Source organism: Drosophila elegans, unplaced genomic scaffold (assembly GCF_018152505.1).
Source record: "Drosophila elegans isolate 14027-0461.03 unplaced genomic scaffold, ASM1815250v1 contig_476, whole genome shotgun sequence".
In the NCBI taxonomy this organism is placed as follows: domain Eukaryota; kingdom Metazoa; phylum Arthropoda; class Insecta; order Diptera; family Drosophilidae; genus Drosophila; species Drosophila elegans.
Window position 1 is genome coordinate 1533750 of NW_024545863.1, and position 21082 is coordinate 1554831.

Consider the following 21082-nt stretch of genomic DNA (forward strand, 5'->3'; position numbering starts at 1 on the left):
CGAATTCCATGGTGGTCGTGCTTAGAGCAAAAATGAATGTGTTTGTTGCAGTGTTTCTGTGCGTTTTGATTGTCCGCGAAGCTCGTTTACAGTGTAAGTGCCAAGCGATTTTTAAGCCACACTGCAAACAAAAAAAAAAGCGAGAAAAAAATGTTTTTTTAATTTGATATACGTAATGTTTATTAAATTGTTAAAATATAACGTTGAATATTTAAATAAAATAGTTTATATTTCGACTTAATAATAAATGATTTCTAAGTGTAAATCTAAAATGTAAAATTGTCGAAGTACAGCGCTTCTTTGCAAATTGATTTGATTTCAATGAGTTCTAAATTTGTATATTTATTGTGTACGGTAAGGCTAAGATACGTTTTAAGAACTATATATTTTGTTAAATTCAATGTTAGGAGTCCAGGATTTTTAAGGACATGGTAGAAAAACAAATATTTAAGGCTCAAACTGCCTAACACATCACCGACATTTCATAACTTTTTTAACATTATATTTTAATCTCTCTTACAGATTCAGGATGCCGCAATCCCAACCAGCGTACTGGATTTTGTGTGGATATAGCCCTGTGTACGCCACTGAATTCCGGGCGGATGGGGACCCGTTCGCAGTGGCAATTCATTAAAGACTCCCGTTGTTATAGCCCGGACAATAGGCCCTACGTTTGCTGTACTGATGATATCGACTTTAATAGAAGACCTGTTGCTCGTCCAAATGGCGGAGTATATAATTCGCAGCCACAGCAAGATGGAGGAGTATCTATTTCGCTACCACAGCAAGATGGAGGAGTATCTGTTTCGCTACCACAGCAAGATACTTGTGGAGGTGATATCGTGAACCTCCACATTTTCGGGGGCAGGCAAACAGTTTTAGGTAAATTTCCCTGGATGGTTTTGCTGGAGTACCTTTACCCAGACGGAGAGGATCTGAAACCCAAGTGCGCGGGATCACTGATCAATAATCGCTACGTTTTAACAGCAGCTCACTGCTTGAAGCCAGTCACCGGTACACTGTAAGATATTGCTTTATAACTAAATTTTTGTTTATTGCTATCAATTGCATTGTTTCAGAGTCTCTGTGAGGTTGGGCGAGCATGACACTCGTACAGGCCAGGATTGCCAAGGAAGAATATGCGCACCAGGCGTTATAACAGTGCCCATTGAAGAGAAATTTTCTCACGAATCCTATTATGCCGGATCCAACAATTTTTTGCACGATATTGCCATAATCCGCTTGGCTCATGAGGTTGCCTATTCGCCCACAATTCGGCCAATATGCCTGCCCTCCACTGTAGGCGGTGTGACATTGCGACCGGGTCAGCAGCTGACCGTGGCAGGATGGGGTCGCACTGAGAATGGCTTCACAAGTCCCATTAAACTTGAGGCCCAGGTCGACTATTGGGCTTACGATAGGTGTCGTAGGAGATTCTTATCTGAGTACATCGCCTTGGCACCCAGTCAAATTTGCGCCGGAGGTCAAGGTTGGGACAGCTGCGACGGGGATTCGGGTGGACCACTGATGGCATACCGTCAAGGTACTTGGATCCTGCAGGGAATTGTTTCCTTTGGTAAAACTTATTGCGGACAATTAGGTTGGCCATCGGTTTACACGAACGTTACTGTATATGATGACTGGATCAAGGGAAAAATGAGGCCTTAAAAGGGTTAAATTTACTCGTGGGACTAAACTATATAGTAAATGATTATGAATTAAAATAAAATATTATAAAAGGTTGTTATATTTGTTAAACTGGGCTTAATCTACGCTGAGATTGAAGGTCGTGGCAGATTTCAAATTCTCCGGCTATATATCAATGTTTCTTTCCGCACACTTTTGGTGTGGTGCTGGCCATTGTCCATTGAAGAGCTAAACCACAGGTTAAATTTTCCCCTCTACCAGCTTTCCGCCCTAATCGTAATCCCAGGACCATGAGCCGCATCATCGTTTTCATTGTGTGGGCATTTTTATGAGCGTTTTCAATGGCTCAATGCGAAAAAAGCACAATAAAATCAATGAGGTGTGTCTGCGTCTGACTGCTGCACCTCAGTTCCGTCTCTGGTACCACATCCACAGCCACATCCGAATCCACGTCCAGGGGCTGGGCAAACAATCGGGTATCTGATGGATACACAGACACAACAGCTAAACAATCAAGCACAGGTTCAGGAGCTGAAAAGGGGATCTGGAGTTGGAGTTGGGGCTTGGAGCTTGGAGCTTGGAGATGGAGCCACCTACAGTGCAATCAACGACGGGGGCTGAGCCACGATGAACCACCCAATCCATAAAGGACAGCCTCCAATGATACCCTCTATTGAAGGAGGGGATTTGGTTTTTACAACGCAGAAACTATTTTATATACCAGACATTTATATTCTATAAATAAGAATACTGCACTAAGTGTCACAATAAATAAATTTATTTATTTATTTTCTTATTTTTTTTAAACTAAAACCATAGGCTGTAAAATCAACAACTTTATTAAAAAGTTCAATAACATTAAATATGGTAAAGTATATAAGTTTCCTTATATTAATATTTTTCCTATTCAACAAATTTATTTATTTGATCCAGGGCATCAAAGGCACCACCTTTCTATGAAGCTCTCTCACAGTTGTTACCTATTCATAGGTTATTATTATTATCCTTGCACACTCAGCCACACACACTTATGCCAACACACACCCACACAGACGCGGTCTAAGCTTGCGTAACACGTTATCCTCCTGCCCGCTTTGTTGAGCACTTTGCGAGCCGAACAAAGAATGTGCTTTATTGGCACTTTTTGCACAATTGCCGTGCCGACCCCTCTACTTTTATTTCCCTTTCCCCAGAAGCAGTAAATGAGCGTGGAAAAATCGGGAAAGGGAAAAGGATATAGGGGAGCCGCTCGATAGGCCAACAAGGTAGTCACACGAAGAGTTTCTACACAGAAAACTAAATATCACTAAAGTGGTGCCAATCTCTGAAAAATTGTATACAAATTCAATAACACTTATATTTTATATTTCCCTAACTAAGAACAAATTTATACTTTCTGCTATTTATTGTAACAAACTTTATGATTGACTCATAGGTTGGTAAAAATTAATAACTTCATAATTACTTGTTTAAATGTTTTCAATAATTAAATTAAGCTTTAAGCATTGCAAATACTATAACAATTTTTACAATATGACACTTATTTTATAATAATTTTTGTTCTGTGCACCTACAACTTCGCATCATCATTGTTTCCTTTGTTGGCAACAGCCGGTTTTGATGTGTGCCACGCCCCCGCTCAAACTTCTCCCACCGTCCACATTCTCAGGACCTAAAGGGGGAGGGGGTGGAGTACAATAAGGAGAACGGAGTATAGCGAAGCTGAGCAAAGGATAAACACATTCATGGTGTGCAATCGATTGGCATAATGCGAAGCATTTTATTAAGGTTATCAATCGACTATGAATATAGGTATATCCATGAGGTGGCAGAGGTGTCAGTGGTGTGTGTGTGTGTGGATGGTGTTTGTATTTGTGTGGAGCAAACAGCGACAGGATCTGCAGTGTCGACGACAAAAGGACGACCTTATCGCAAGTGACGCATAAAACGTTCCACGTATGCCGCCATGAATTATGCGGAAATTATTAGAGAGCATTTAAGCGGAATTATTAATGAGAGGGGATGGAAGGTACTTCTCCTCAGGGTAAAATATCATGTGCGTGACTTCTTACAGGGATATTGCTGTGATGGTATTATGTTCCTTCGGTGACTCACCCACCCACTTAGTTAGGTTTCTGATATTGTAAATTTAATGAAGCAGTTTACCTCATTACATTAAACTGAAGCATATGGAGGGCCTGATTTTGAACCACCCGATTCCCTCTTTTTGCCGTGGTCAATTCCTGGTGCTTATGTAGTTTACAATGCCGAAAATCGACCAGAAATGTTTGCTGTCCTTTTACACGGTAGATTTCAAAGTCGATGGGAGTATTAAATCATTAGAAATTAAACGATTTAGATAAATTTAAGATTATTTAATGTTTTTCCCAAGTAACGTTGTTTTGGTACCGTTTGAATGGGGTTTCTATTATTTAACTTATGCAATCTTAAATTCTAGACAATAGGTAGGTAATATCATAAACTAAAAACTCTGTTAACAAAGTGATTTTCAATTACAATTAAAGATAGTATAATTAATTCAATATAACGGGAATAAAACTTGTATTATCATGCAACTAGGATATACGATATTCGTTATTTAACCAAAAAACCACTCCCATTTGTTTTACCTTTGAGCGGCGAAAATCGAAAAACAAATTGCAGTTGGCCAACGCAATGAACAGCATCATGCAGTCAAGGGGGCGTGGTCAGAGGTGGGGGCGGTGCAGTGAAAAATACAATCAAATGCATTCGACCGGAAAAGCTGCTAGGAAAAATAAATACACATATATACGGTATGTGTGTATGAAAGCTTGGCAGCACACAATTGGATTAAAATTTACACGCTCCGACCAGGCGCAATTATCGCAGAAAATCGGTGGGAAAACGGGGTAACTTTGCGTGACTGCGTTAATGTGCTTAACAATAAAATGCAGCGCATTAATTGATAACGAAGAGCATTCGATTCGGGAACATGGACGGTTCAATCAATTAAAAAAGCTGGCAGGGTGGCCAACCTGAATTCGGTTAAGCATTTTGGCTAAGCAGGGGAACTTTAGAGCGGGGGACTTCCCCCAGACCATTTCATGAGTTCCATAAATTGCAGTCAGCCAGCGACACTTGCCGCGAATTAAAAACACTTTTGCATATCATTTTGGAACGCGGCCAAATCGTCGGCGAGACGCAAAAACCAGCGCAGAGAAATGCTCATTTAATTTGCCTTAATTTCGCTTTCGTTTTAGCCAAATGCACCAGCGTCATTATCAATCCCTCAGCCCTCAGTCTCATGGCAAACTCATTTCGCATTCGATCCATTAAAAAGCCATAAACTTGCGTTCCTTATATTGCAAAAACTCATGTGGAAAAGCAAAGGTCGCAGGTTCGCGGCAAACGGCAATTTATGACATCCATAAACCTGCTTTCTTTTGTGTATGCCCTTAGGTAAAAGAGATATTATTAAATTTATGCAAAGATTGTGGTATAAACAACAATTTCCTTTAAAGCCTGCTTGCAATTTTTGATTAGATTGTAAAAACAGCAGGAAGGCTTTCGTAAAATAAAGGTAAATTGATGTGGCATGGATATTTACGATAGGAACATGATGAAATTAGGAGGCGTCTGTTCTTGGGTAACAACATTTTTTGTCAAGATATTGCATTGCGTATATTCTGAGATAAATATACCATACATACTTCGATACAAAATCAATTCAATAAATTGTTTAAAATTCATAAATATTACCTACCTAAAGCTATTTAGCAATTTATTTCAAAAGCAATGATAACATGTTGGTAAAAAAATATTAAATTATAAGCTTTATGTATATAATAGACATTTTTCATTCATTAATGAATTATTTAAAAGAATGATAAGTGAAAATAAAATATTCAAACTATAATTTCTCAATGTGCCATTTTTTTAAGCCCATCTCGGAGCCCCAAAGTATGCAACGGATTATGTGGAACCGCCGCTTAGCGGTTGATTTGGGCAATTGAAAAGTGGCAGGGTGGCGATACGAAAACGGCTAATAGAGCACACTGCCAATTGATAATAATAAATTATAATCATGGCGACATAATGCGAACAAATCTAGCCACGAGCGAGAGTCGTAAAAACTGCTTAAACCGATCAAATTGGCCTCCGATGGCGATTTGTGCCAGCGCCTGGAATTTTATTTATTTATTCGCATGCAAACAAATTGATTCGCCCGCCGAAACTAAATCAAAGCCCAAGCAAACATAAAAGTCAGCACCCATTTTCCGGCCAAGATTCCGAAGGGAAATCCCACTTGCTGCACGCGATAAGTTGCAAAAAAAAAAAAAGAAAAAAAACGGAGTTTGTACATCGTAAACAACAACAAACAGGCAACCCTTCTGCGATTTTCCACAGGGCGGGCAAAAATTGCACGTAGTATTTCAGCATCAGGAAAGCGAGAGAAAAGCGAGAACTGTGCGCTCAGAACGGCTTATCCGGGGCAATGAAAATTTATACAAATTCGAAAAAAGTGACAACATTTTGCTTTTATTGGCCATTAAAACGACTTAGCGACTTGGCGGACTCCTCTGCTCCAGCTCCCTTTTCGCATCGCAAGGAGATCGCGTGTGATTTGTACCTTGTTCCGCCCTCACTCCTTTCTTTGCCCTTTTCCATCTCCATTATCCTTTCTCACTTTGCATATGGGAATCCTGAATGGGAGGCTGGAGGGTGGTATATGATGACCAGACATAAGCGCAGTTTACGATGCCAGAAATTGAAGAAATGGCTCTGTGAAATTGAAAACATCGCATGTGTTCGATTCTGATAAAGTTCAAAAATCCATTCCATTTTAAGTATAATCAATTGCGATTTAATGATTATTTGGTAAGAAAGATGAAATACATATTAACACAAATAATGAAATGTTAAAATTAAATACATTTTCAAAGAAGTGATTAAGTAATGTTAAATGCGTATTAATCCTAGTATTTAATTGGTTATTGTTGGTATTAACATTTTTAAAATAAGTACTGATTTCTTTTTCTTTTTTTTTAAAGTTATACATATTGTTTTAAATTTGGTGTCTTTAAACTTTTTCCACTTTCTTTCGAGCCTCCCCTACATTATCTAATATTGATGCCCACCTCCATCTGCTTGTTTAGAACAATTTCTCCTGGCACATTAAGCAATTTTCAACGTTTAAGACAATGACATCCAAGGTGTTTTTCACTAGCTTATGGCTGCGCTAAGCAGAAACAAATGAAGCAAGCTGCTGGGAAAATTGCTTATCGGCAGGAAAATGTTCCCGCAGCCGTCGAGCAAATTTATTGAGTGGAAAATGCTGCAGCAAAAGAAGCAGAAGCAGAAGCGGCGGAAAAACGGAGGCAGGCCAAAAGTGAAAGTGAAACTCAAACTGCGGCGTCAAATCCATTAACCTGATATTTACTTTTCCACACGCACACACACACTCTGCCACAGTGAAAGTGTTTTTCCCTTTCTGCCACCCAAGTCCCCCACAGATTTCCACCAGGCCTATTTCCTGTTGTTGTTTTTCTGGTTTGTTTTTGGGGCTGGAGTGGGTGAAACACGATATTTTTACGTTTAGTTTGCAAAATTGAATAACACGTAAATGTGTTTAGCACCGAGAGAGAAAAGTGAGGGCAAAAGGCAGTAAATTAAGTCCACGCACACGCACAGAAACGGAGATTGTAGTTGAGGTAAATTACTTACATAACATTAAAACGAGGCCAAGGAAAGGAGCCAGAAGGAAGGACCTCAGGGAAAAGGAGCCTATGAAACGCAGCTGTTGAGATCGTTGGCCATTTTTCCTGCTTTATTACGAGCATATAACCTTTTAAAGTATTCTCCAAATTTAAAGAATTTAAGAAGATATTTTTTTGCTCAAAAGTAGTTGAAGTGGTTTTTACAACCCTTTTTTGTATTTTTTTAAACATATTTTATTACATTTTCAGTAAAATTATTTCTTATTAGCTCCTTGAAATTATAAACCCTAAAAAGTGTACATCAATGATGACTTATAAAGTAAATGGAAAAATAATTCAGCTAGTTTACCCAGTGAACCGAAAAATGGAAAACGTTTCGTTTCGCTTTTGTATTTTCCTTGACCCAACATTAAAGTGCAAAAAGCCTTCCATTTGATAATTTATTATTTATATTTATTAACTTCTGGTACGTTTCCCGAAAAATGCTAAAATGTTTTGCCTGTTTAATTTGTAAAAAATCCTTAACCCTTTAAAGTTTGCCCAACGGATATGCCTCCCCCAAAACAAATCAAATTAGAACCCCGTTCAAATTTCGAGAAATGTACAAAATAGGACAGCTAGCTAAATGGCAGACCAAAAAAATTACCTTTGCCCAGAAATGTACCCCGTTTTTTCTCCTTTTTTTCGTGTATTTTGTTGGAGCGGGAAAAAGCAATTAGACGCACTTTTTGATGGACACGCGTTCAATCATTCGACCGGCTGTCAAGTAGATGGATGCAGCAACGTGCCGGGAATGGAGAAACCGAGCAGGGAAAAAAGGAGTAAAACTCATTACGGAAAAAGAGCGAAAAGGTGCGCGAAATGTGGCTATTTTTCAAGTATTACCCAGCGAAATAAGTCCATAAATAATGTTAAAGAATCGGGGAGGCGACTGTCGGGCATTAAAGTCGCAAAGGACGCACTTGTCTCTACACAAGGGTGGCTAATTGTATCAAATGGCTCATCAATAGTTCAAAGGCTTTGCCATTAACCAAAATCAGCAGCTGAGACAGGTCGAGTTGTACTTTTTATGGGCAAAAACTTTGCTCAAGTGCCTTCCGTTTGTCATAAAAAGTTGCCAGCTCTCCTGGCAGCATATGAATCACAGCAATTGGCAGCATTTAATAGCAAAACTTTTCCCATCGATGTGGCAACAAATGAGAAGATACTTTGTGTCATTCCATCTAGAAATAGTGCACTCTATATAAAAACCTGTGGTTGCTCCGACTGTCGCCTGGCGACTAAAAGCCCAGAGAACATTTTGGCATCGTCCGGCGAACAAGTCAAGAGAAATATAACAGTGACCAAACAGAATCTGTTAGTAAAACAGCATTTTCCCCTTACGATATTGGGCCAAAACAACGTAAGCCATTTTCTTTGCCCTCTTTTTGAGATGTTTTACTGAATCATCAACGAATTATTAAAAGAGCTTCGCTTTTAGACTGTCTATTAATGTTCATACATATGTTATGTTCCACTAAAATTCAGCTCCACTTTTTATAGTGTACTGCGTCATGAGTTATTGGCTCTAAATCATCTATTTATTTATGGGCTAGCCCATTTAATGTTGTTAACCTTTGGCTCGTTCGGTTTCAGTTTTCCATTCGATATTAGATATTTATGCGGGGCAAAAACAACATTAACATTCGCTCGGTAATTGTATGAATCATTTTCGCTCGGCGTAAACATTTTCCACACATTTATGAGGCGCAATGTGCAAAATATAATAATAATAATAATGTTTCGTTCGATATTAGCCACGAATGATAAATAACCGCATAAATGGCCCCGATACCCTCTGGTACATACATATATAGCATACGTTTTGGCCGGGGCCATTGTATTAATTTGTCATAAAATTATACAACCTCTACAGCCGCGGAGACGGCGGCTCATAAAAATGTTTTCGTTTTTTGCGCACCCAAAAAATATATAAAAGTGTTTATCAGTATGGGTTCAAGTACGTTTGCTTATTCCCGATCCTTGGAAGTAGATGAAATGCAACCTGATTGGAAATAAGCCGAAATATTGGGGACAAAACAAAATACCGAAAGCAGTCTTCACAGAATTTAACCAAAAACGTATGTTTTTTAGAATATAAATGTAGTTTTAATCAGCAATCAACGCACATTACAAAAAAAATAGATTGATATAATTATCAGCTGCATTTTTTTTTTAAACTTTTTCTTACAACTTAAAGAAACAATGGTTTAACAAAATCTACAAAAATCTTCAAACTATTCCGACTTACTTCAGAGATATGAACAATTGCATTTTTCCACAAATGTCTAAATTTATGTTCAAGCGCATGTTTTAGAGCTACAAAGTTGAAGCTAACCTATATTCCGCATGCGAAATGTAGTTCTAGCATTTGTCAGCAGCTAATTAAAAGAGAATTTCCAATGCATAACTTCCACGGCAGCGGATCTGCATGTGAAGCCATAAACCAGGGCTAATTTGGTTGCGGTTTGCCGTCGCTTTTCCCCATTTTCATCTCTTTTTATGGCTAGAACACAACAAAGTTGTCTTAGAGGAGGAGAAACCGGGGGGGTTGCATTAGAGATGCGGAATCGTAAAGTCAGATGACATTAATCCGCGCATAAAACTCTGCCAGCAATAAGATTCATTGGCCAACAATGTTGTGTCCCATTACCTTGATTCACTCATTCGCCTGTCAGCCAACATGTCAAATTAAAATCAGACGATTTGTCAAGTATCAAATATTATTCAATTATTATGGAAGAGAGTGGAAAAAAAGACAACAAAATGTAAACCAGGGACAATGGCATGCAAATAACTTTGCCATGACAAACGCTCGCTGGGGAGCAATTTCTCTTGTTGTGTCCCCAAAACTCAAAATACACCTATATTAAAAAAAAAAACCTCCCTGTGGCGTGTTATAAAATTCAAAACCAGTCTGAAAAGTAGTGGAGAGCGGAAAAAGGTATGAAATGGCAAACTCACTTGTTTATAACTCCAGCAGCGCAAATCTGACAAGTCAGAGGGAGGTTGGTGGTTAAAAAAAAAGATAAGTGGGGAGGGGGTCTACTTTGAAATTGGCGCAGCAGCGCAAATAAAGCAATTTGTATTCAAAATATGAAAGCAAAGGAAGCTACAAACTGACACAGTACTCCTTCCCCATTTTCCAACCCTCGCAAAATAATTTGTTCTTTAAAGAAAATTCCTGACTGCGACTGGCGCCAGTGCAAAAATAGCGTTTGATACGAATTGACTATTGAATGCGAGGAAATCCCGAAAAGTGCAGACTCTAAAATTTGATGTCAGCCAGATCTCGCATACGCAGCGTTGACAGTGCATGTGGAGAAAATAAAGTTATACTATTAAACATTAATTGATCATATTACTTATTTAAATTAATAAATATAAAAACCACTGAATAAATATGGCGAAATATAAATATTGTACGTTTTGTAATTTTTAAATTTATTTAACAACAAACTAAAAGTTTAAAATTAAATGAGGTTTAAGAGAAACATATACAATATATATGATATATATAAGTTTTGTTATTTTACAAGGGTTTCTTAATTATAAAATCACAGTTTCCAAATTGCTGACTATAGAGTACTATTTTTTTGCTCAGTGTTTCGATGAAGTGGGTGACAGCAGGGGGAAATTAACATAATTAAGCCAGTTGGCTGTGCTTGTTTTTGTGGCTCATTAGCAGGCAAATTAACGCCGCCATTGTCGCCGTGGAGTCGATGTCTTGTGCAGGTGCTGGAAAGTATGCTACACTGCGCGCCATAAATTAGCGACTGTCTCCGCTTCACCCCCTTTGCCACCACCACCGCTCTTAAGCACCCATCCTCTGAATGTGTGTGCGTGTAATTACCGCACAATTTGCGGTGCATAATATATTTTGGTTGATTTGTGACTCAATTAGAGGTGCACGGTTTTCGAGCTCTCAACAGGATTTCCACTGCCTGGTGGCTCTCAAGTGGCTTTGTTGGTCAGCCGGCGAACAGGACAATGCATCCTGCATTCTGCACTCTGTTCTCGTGTGTGCGTGGGTGTGTGTGTGTGTGAGTATCTGTGTCCGTGGGCTGGGCTAATTAAAGCGGTTAGCCCAAAATGCCACATAATGAGGCGCACAAGTGCTGCCAAACACCGTTGAACATTGCCAGTCATTTGTCAACAGATGTGAACACAGACACAGTCCCCTTCTATATCTTTTCCTCTGTGTGTGTGTGTGTGTGCGTGTGTGTGTTTGTGAGAAGCTGTTGAAAGCATCTAATTTGCTGTGAAGTAGCTGCAAATTTGGCCTTGACTTGCCAGTGTAAGTGCTTGCTTAGATGCAAATTTAGTCCTGACTGTGTGCACTTGGTCGATAATAGTTGGGTCTTTAAGTTTCTTCCAATATGTAAATAGAATAAGTACTAGCCAACACTTTGATTGAACATTTTAAGAGTAAACATATAAATTAAAAGTGTAAGTTTTAATCTTTTAAGCTTTATGTAGCCAAAAGTATACGCTATCATTTTAATATAACATTTTGAATAACAACCAAGTTTTTAACTACATTTTTTAGTCGTAAAAGTTAAATGATGGTATTCATTTAAATAAAATTTTCAAAACCTTTTTCGTAAACATCTGAAGAGATAATCAACAAATTAATTATTCATCGTCATATTACTTTTATATCAGCCATAAAATCATAAGTATATGCCCAAAATATCATTATCATTTACACCTGTTTGCTTTCCTGAAAATCACTCCAATAATCGTCTTCAAATGCCGCACATTCACCCACAGCGGCTGCCCAACCAATTGCAGCTTAACTCGATTCGTTTTCCTACCGTAATGCCCTTCTCCTGCGGAAACTTTAAGCCAACTGACAAATGTGTCAAACGACATGTTCACATATGTTCCGCATCGATATTATCGACAGCAGCAGCAGTTGGCGGAGGCACAAGGCGAAAAAAAGGAGCCAAACTCAGGCAAACTTTGGCAAAACTTTGCCTCCTGCTGCAGCAGCAGCAGCGGCAACGTCACCTTTTCAATAAACTGGCCAGGACCAGGACCTGGGAAAAAAGGAGCAGGCGAGGCATTAATCCCACAACCGATGCCGGGATGCGCCGGCAGACAAAACGATTGGGCAACATCTGCCGCCCTCGACCTTTGTCTTTGTCCAGGGACGACGGTACACTCCCCCAACTTTCTATCCACAGTAGCTCCTGTCCACGGGCAAAAACAAAAGCTGCAAAATGCCAATGGTCAGCAGAAATGCGCATAACTTTGAAAAGTTCACATGCTGGGCAGACAGGCGCAAGGACACATACACGTACCTTCCTGCAGAAAGGATTGGTGGATTGAAGGTGGTGGTCCTCCTGGTCATAGATAAACTTCGATGTGCCGTGCTAATGTTCGCACATTTGGGACCAGAAGGGATAGAGGAACTTTGGCAAGTTCAGTTACTCTTCGTTGGATCAGGCTAAATAGATTTTTAAAGACCTTTTTTTCACTCTCATAAAAGGGATAACATAATAATAACAATTATAGACATAATATGATCTGTTTTGAAAAGATTTTAAACTTACTATCAACCTTTCGGTTAATATTAAATGTTTGGCAGTAGATCCAGTAGTTGATTCCAACAACATTTTATTGGGAGAGGTTTATGTGACATTTTGGAATGTTAAACATTCAGCTTAACAATTTCTAATCTAAAATATTTATTTATTTTAAGGTACTATATTATACATATTTAAAGTATTACAAGAGCTAAAATGTTAAGGGCTTTCTTATTCTCAATATTTTGTAATGAAATTAATTCCTATTAATTTTTCAAATATTTGTTTTTATATCAAAATTAACAGGTACTTTTTGGAAGAGTAGTGTAGAGAGTTATCTGACCCCCAACAGGTTAACCCTGCATCGACTGGCTTATGAATTGCAGTTTAAATTGGAGCCAGTCCAGGACCAGCTGCTTATCATCCCGTGACCGCAAAGGGGAAACGGAATTACCTGCTTACAACAATATTAAATGCCAGACAAGGTTCTTCCGCTACCTCATCGCCACCCCCTGCCCCATCCACTTCCTTTCAATTTTCCCTATCTCGGGAAATTTTCTTGGCAAACTTTTTAATGTTGGCCACTAAAACGACGCATTAAATTATTATCTGCGAGATTATGAAATTTTTAACAGCAGGTAATAATCGTAGAGAATTTGTTAAGCAGACACCACCAGCCAGGGAAATTCGGAGGATGAGCCAAATGAAAGACAAACATTTTCCTACCCATCCCACCCGGAAAACTTCAATGCTTGGCTGCTTGGCTGAGCAACTTGAAACGGCATAAATGAAAACGGCGTCGAGGCTTGAATGTTGTAACCGTAGCAATTGCCATTCCGATTCCCCATCCTTGGACCCATTTCAACACTCCTGGGTAACTGAGGTAATTCAAAAGTTTCTGCCAAGGCGGCTCACATTAAGTGCCACTCCCCCTCCAGTTTTCCGTCCCCTTTTTGGTGGCAGTAGGTATTCCTGGCATGGCAAATGACAGCGAGAAGTATTCACTTCAGACGCCAGCAATTAACTCTCTTTGGCTGAAATGGTTGGGGATTTAACCAGCGAAAGGGGGGCAAAACTCAGAAATTCCGTTTACCAAAAAAAAGTGCAAGACACATTTGGCGACATTTCCTTTGCGGCAATTGGCAAATTGCTTTTGCCTACGTGTGCAATTGTTTTTTGCAACAGTTTTTTGGCCCTTCGGCCCTCAATTACACAATACACCTCCCTAACAGTCTAACCGAACGACATTTCTTATCACGTGTCATTGGGCAAGAGCCTGATGGAGCGGGAAAAATTGGGCTTAAAGTACAAGAAACTACTGTAAAATACCCTTTAAAAATTGTGAACTTTACGTTCCCAAAATATTGGTTTAAGTCTAATTTAAAATGAAACTTCAAAGCATTGCAATTCTAAGAACTTTTTTGAAACGAAACGATTTTTCTTTTTACTATATTATTAAAGTAACTCTAAAAGATATATAGATTAATATATCTCTATATATGATCTTAAGCTAGCTAAAATGGTTAAATAATTGCGAACAAATTAAAATGTGAGTCTGTACACTACTCTTATTAATCTTAATAATATATAATAAAAATCCATTATTATTGTTATACATTATGTAAGGTAAAAGAAAATTAAATGGAACTTCTTTAAAAAAAACACTCTTATTGACATTGAGATAATGTCGAGACGACACCTGCTACCCTTTAACCTTTTCCCACAACAAAACGCTGACATATTGCAGAGGCCACAGTTGAGTTTCATCCGATTCCGATTCCGAATTCGAATCCGAGTCCCAGTAATTTGCACCGGGCAACAGCACTGGAAACGCGGCCTGCAACGCCCGAAAGTGAAAAGCCCCTCCCAGTGAAAAATACCACAAATGAACGCTTGTCCGGCAGGAATCGGAATCGGAATCCAGGGGAAATATATGTGCGGAGCTGGGTGTATGGTGTGCGTATGCAACATTGACATGAAGTTAATGGATGTTTTATGACCGACTAACTTCGCCAACGATAAATCGGTTTTCCATGAGCCAGTAAATTGCGATTTGATTGTTTCTGTTGGACATGCAAACAATTTCTCCTTTTTGCCTTAGCCTAAGCACTCTCACTGCGGAAATGAATGTGAAAAGTGAGCAATTTTTTGGGGAAACTTTGATTAAAGGTTATTCAAAAAAAAAACTGACCAAAAGATCAATGACCAAGGACCTCCCTCAGAAAAAATCTATATACGAAATAAATCAAAGCCTGAAATTTATGAAAATTTATGCAAGCAATGCCTTTCGCCTCGCTTTCTGCTCTTTGGTCAAGATTTGCATTGTCCGACATTGGTCACCCCAAAAATATTGGTCCACCCTCGGTATCTCATCCCTCATTTTCGGACTGGCTCACCTTTTGTTGTAATACACACATCAAGTGGCAGCCGAATTTATGCAACATTTGGCTTTTGTTGTTTATTTTTTTGGGGATGTGAGCGAAGAAAAGAAATTCATATGATAATGTCTGAATGAGAATTTGTTTTGTCCAGATTTTCTGCATCTTTTTTTTCCCGCTGACATCTTCCTTTCATAGGTAAATTTTCCCTGTGATTTATGGGTCAGCAACGAAATGGAATGTTTTTCCTTCGTCCTTCTTCGGTAATCGCCTTTTCAACATCAATTTATTTGCTATTAATCCTTCACCTCTTTATCGTTGTCCCGAGTCCTAAGTAGTCCCCAGTGCCTTGTTCTATTTGCTCTGTCCAGGCAATTAGATGTTTGCCCTCGTCTGCCAGTTTGTTGCCTTTTCGGAGGTGAAATGAGCTCACGGCTATTGGTAGCCATCGATTTGATTCGAATCGAGTCGAGTCGAGTCGAGTAGAGTCCTTTATTTCCCCCCATCCTTTTCGATACGCCCACAAACGAAACGTGTTCGCCATGGTTAGTTGCATGTTAGCAGAGGAAAACCGAAGGATGGTGGCAAAACTTCGGGCCCGGGAAATCGACTTTGCTTTAATCTGGCTGCTTGTTTGACAAGCTCTTAACACTAATTGAAGACACAATCGAAGCACACTCCAGAATATCCGCCTTTTAGCCCCTTAACTCTTTTGTCTTCCAGCAGCCAAAAATCCGCGCAGTTTTCTCGAGACTTCAAAGGCTCAAAGGCGCGTGATTTATGCTGCATTGCTTTGAGAAAGATCACAGAAAGTATAAAACTCCTTTGCGTGCTTTTCGATAAATCAGTTCAATATGCTAGAATCAAGTTAAGTGCGTCTTTAAAGACAAAACGGTAACAAATATTCTAAAAGAGGAATTTTAATAAGAGAAGAAACTCCAAAAACTTTAACTTTAACTTTTAAATGAAAAATTGGTTTTTGTTTTCTTTAATCTATAAATAGAATTTAAAAACTGTTTAATAAATTAACAACTTTATATCGTGGTTTCTCTGTAAGCTGATTGAAAAATGTTAAGTGTATAAGCAAACACTTTAAAACCTACTGAAAGATTATAAAGAGAAAACAAATTGACAACCATTTTAAAAACTTCTCTTTACCTTTGTTGGCTTTTTTTAAAGGTACAACTTTCGGCTGGCCCAGAAACTTATGGTGCCTGGCAAATAAATTGGCTTGTGAACTTTATGAACTCACGCGGGATTAACTTGTACCTTTGATTGAATTTCCTGCGAAGTTTTACCGCAGCCGGCGAAGTAGAAGAAACACCGCACGTCTCAATCCGATAAAAAGCATTTCCAAGTCACGGGAGCCAGCCGAATATTTTTGTGCCGCCCAAGGAAGCGCGACTCAGCTCTGTCTGTGGAACAGATGCCAGACACCAGGCACCAGACCAGCCTCAAATCTCAAAGGAGCTGGCCAAAAGTGGAGTGGGTAAAGTGAATCGGGAGTGTGGGGCAGCTCCATCTCAATCTGGGCAACGGGAATTAGTCGTTTCCGTTCAAGTGGCCCAGGCTAACAATTCCAAAATTTATGCCACCCAAAAGGAGACTGAGGCTGATTCTTGATTGTGCAATTGGGAGTGCAAAAAGAAGTACACTGTGATATAAAAGGAATCAATTTTTAGCCTAACCAAATGTAAAGTTCTATGTTCTATGTTTCCAAATTATGTACATTTAAATACAAGCATATTATGTATAAATATGTTTAAAAAAACTCTTTTTTGTATATCGATTTTAATTTCAAAGAAAAATGAATTTACTTACATTTTGGGCATATGTTTTAATACCATTAAAATGTTTTCTAAAATAAGAAACATAAGTTTCCTGACCTTATTTTTCCCTCTGTAAAGACCACCTTGGCTTGGACGAGCTTAAGTGGCTGCGCGTCTAACAATTGGTCGGGGACTTATTTCAATTAAGGCGCATTACGATCTTGGCTCTTTGGCTTTGAGCCTGGTCCACCGATTGGCCTTGGCGTATGGGGAGTGGAAAGTTTTTCTGGTCTTCTGGCCAGGAATTCCATTAAAAAGTTTACGTTTAGGTGAGTTCGGTTTGGCTCAGCTCGGCGGGGATATCAAATAGTTTCTGCCATCGCGGCGAAAAGTAATTAAAATTCAAATAGCAGACAAACATTTACATTAGCGATTGTTGGTTGCGTTTGGGGAAAAGAGCTAGATGGGCTAGGGGTTGATTATAAGGGCTGGGGTAGTATAGTATCTCGCTTTTGTTGATGGCTCTTTGTTTTGGCCTGGCGCCAGTCTGCGGCTCAAAGTCTAGAAGTATTCCCGAGTAAGGTAAAAATCGAGTGTGTATGTGGCTGAGTGGATGACTGATGGCTCTTGGCGGCTGCTGTCGACACACCCATCCAGAAAAGCCACCCGTGTACCACCCACTCGCACATATGAGATTATTAATATTGTATTTAATATCTGAGCAGCAGGGACGAACTTTGTTTCCTTTGTCTTCGAAGCCAAATGAAGAGCCTGTGACTTTATGTGAATTTGTATCTGTATCTGAATCTGTTTGTGGTGGTTTATGTATTTGCAAATGCATTGACTCAGGTTAGAGTACAACGTGGGCACAGACAGTAGAAGGAATCTGACGGGATTTACACTCTTGTCGCGGCTTTGTTAAGTGACAATCTTTAAAAACAGGTTTTTCCTAGAGTTAGGTAAATCAATTTATGGGAAACGGTTTGATGCTCCTTTAAACTGTTATTATTAACTAAATGCCATTGTACAGTTTAAAAAAATAAAAAAAAAATATTTAAATTAATTAAATTTGTGTTGTTCATTTATTCAAAATAGCTACTAAGAAAGATCTTTTTTGGTTTTGTAAATCACTTAAAGTGGTATCAAATTTTAAACATTATTTATTGGATTTCCGTAATCGAAATGTATTAAAGCATGTTTTTAGACACCCAAAAAACTTTCTATATTACGTTTATTTTCGCATACCAAATAAATCTACAAAATGAATTTGTTAAATTGAACCCACAATTTGATCATATTTTTCATAACATTTATTTGAGCTCATTCCAATCAAAAGCAGTGCTTTCAGTCGTTTATAAACTTGAAATAGTTAGTTAGGTTCCTCCTCCTTCGACCATTTAGCTCGTAGAATTTCACAGCCCTGTAAATCACACAAAAACGGTGATCACGCCCATCCCTGCACTATAGCATTCTTACTGCCCGTGGTCAGCTTGCGTATTTCATTACGCGGAAATTCAATATCAACGCCAACCGCCCACTAAGCTGCAAAGTTCACCGAAATGAATGGCAGCGAGTGCTCCGGGGGCACAGCGTGCCATGTCCTCATCCTGATTCGGGTCCTGGTTCTGGTTCCTCCTCCTGGCCCCTTAAACCACCTCGTATGCAGAGCACGCGCTGATAACGTAAAGTGGAAGCGGTCCAAAAACCCGGAATGGAACCCAGGACAGGATCCCCGGAGCACAGCATGGACATAATTAATTTGAATCCTTTTTTCCTTCCCGCTCCTCTGCATCGCTTTTTGCGGTTCTGTCTCTGTTTTGCTTTGCATTTTTTCGCGTTACTTTTGCGTGCAACCAAAAATTAATCAAGTGCTAGTTACGCGAAGCGCGCAGTTTTTAATTAAAGCACCATCAAAGCGATGCTTTTTTGCGCAGTGAATATCCATATAGGAAAATATTTTTTATGGATTTTTGTCCAGCAGAAAAGTGTTGTTAAAGCTTTAAGACTGGCCGGCACTTGCTGAGGTGTTTGCAAAGCGCCAAAGGCGAGCAACTGCAAAATCATAATACAAACCAATTTCATGCTGAATTAAACAGGAGTTGGGGACTCCGGCAAACAATAGTTGAAGTATCCTGTCAACAGGCGGCGGCTAGCAATTACAACAACAACAGCAACAGCATTCGCACAAAGGCAGCACGTGCATTTTGCGCTTTTAACAAGGGGAATGCCACACACTTGGCCTTGGGCGAAATGAACAGCCACCACAGCAGACCCTCATATTCCCTGTTTATTTTATAGGGTAGAATGAGTTACTTAGACTATGATAAGCTTGAGTACATAAAAGTTCCTATGGGAAGTAAAAAAATATAGAAATATGTCAATTTACAGATTATTTATAGGACTTAAAAATACATATTATATTATATTATATTAGTATTATTTGAATATTGCGTTAAGTCATTAAACTCTAGTTTTACTATGTCCACAGAAACCACTAGAGTTTTTAAAGAACTTATAAATCCCTAGGACTTTTACTAAAAGTATTTTAAGGTGTATAGTGAAATTGGGTCATGATCTTTTCAATTTTGAAACTGATATAATAAAACCAAAATAAAAAAAACAAATTCAATATCCAGATATTTATTTTTATTTTTGTAGTGTTCCAAGCTTAACTAGACACTAGACTAAAAATAAATTTTAAATTTTTTCAATAGGTTTAGGGATTTCTTTAGAATTCCAGGGCAAAAAAAAACTTTAGCGTGGCTTGGATTATCACACGTAGAGCTGTCCCTGCCACTGATGCCTTTTTCCTGTTCCTTCTGCAAAGAGAAATGCACCTCGGGCACACCTCCAGAATTCCAGACCTTCAGAACTCCAGAGTGCTGGCCTTTTTCGATCTGTTCAGATGCGAATAATGCGGCCGGGGCGACGTGTCTCGCATAATTTGCAGCAAAGTGCACAACAATGGCTGCGGCCTCTGTCAGCCAGGCATTAGCAATACGCTGGGGTGGTGAAAATTGGATGGGGTGCACTTTCCACTTACCATTTTTCCGGTGTGGGTGTGGGTGTGACGCGTGAAATATTAGAAATTAAAAAACACATGACAAGCAATGTTGGCACTTTGATTTGTCTGCCAGTCGCAGACAATGTTTTTCCCCCGCCCATTCCACTTTTAATAATAATTTCGCAGGAGGTACAAGTTATATCCGGAGTGGTGGGATGGCAATTATTAGGTGGAATGGGGGATGTCTGCAGGCCAAGCCAATAAATTAGGAAACACCTGTTTTTAGCCGGCCAAGGCAAAAGTGGCGACAGATGTCTGCGAGGGGGAATCGAAACTGTTTTCCTGGCCGTAATGAAAATATTATTCCGACTACATAATTTGTGGAGCACCCGAACACGCACACACACAGCCCCCTGCCACCCTCCCTACCGGCTTAACCCCACTACGGGCCTTGGGGGTTTGTGTGTAATTTATGTTACTTTTTCTGCCGCTACTTGGCCGCATTTCGCGGTTTTTTATTGCTACGTGCGGAGAGAGAGATAAACAGAGAAAAAGATTTAGTACAATGCACTGAAAACCCTATTAAAAAAACCTAATCTATTTGGTATAAGCTAATATGTCAAGTGATCTAAAACAATTAAATTTAATTTTATAAACTATGTGAGCAGCTGTTTAAACTGTTGAACTGTTAAACTGTTAGTAAAACTAAAAACGTCAAATTAAAATAAATAATAAGCCACGGTAAATTAGAAATTTATGACTGTTTTATTACGACATGATAGTCTATTGATATCTATTTCTGTTTTTTCCCTGTGCAAATGAGCAAAAAGGTTGGGGAACCAGGAGCAGACCACGCCATAATGTCGTCATGACAGACGCGGCCATAAAAGATAATTATGATTCCGGTAATAGGTTTTATTTTTCGCATGTACCTCTTTTGTTCATGGGCACAGCTCCCGGTTGCCCCTGCACCACATTCGCAACCGGGTGGAAAAACCATTGCCAAAGGCCTTTG

At 39.1% G+C, this 21082-nt stretch overlaps 1 protein-coding gene across 1 annotated transcript; it reads left to right on the forward strand.

Annotated features, from left to right (window-relative positions):
- Window positions 1-1743, forward strand: LOC108148454 (serine protease 7). The gene is made up of 3 exons (XM_017275488.2): window positions 1-93; window positions 523-1021; window positions 1080-1743. Exons 1-3 carry the CDS (start codon window positions 9-11, stop codon window positions 1666-1668), a joined length of 1173 nt encoding a protein of 390 aa, XP_017130977.2. The 5' UTR covers window positions 1-8; the 3' UTR covers window positions 1669-1743.
- The last annotated feature ends 19339 nt before the right edge of the window (window positions 1744-21082 follow it).

Coding starts and splice junctions, on each gene's coding strand:
- LOC108148454 (XM_017275488.2), top strand. CDS start 9: ATGGTGGTCGTGCTTAGAGCAAAAATGAATGTGTTTGTTGCAGTGTTT. Junction 94..522: donor CCGCGAAGCTCGTTTACAGT/GTAAGTGCCAAG, acceptor TCTCTCTTACAG/ATTCAGGATGCCGCAATCCC. Junction 1,022..1,079: donor AAGCCAGTCACCGGTACACT/GTAAGATATTGC, acceptor GCATTGTTTCAG/AGTCTCTGTGAGGTTGGGCG.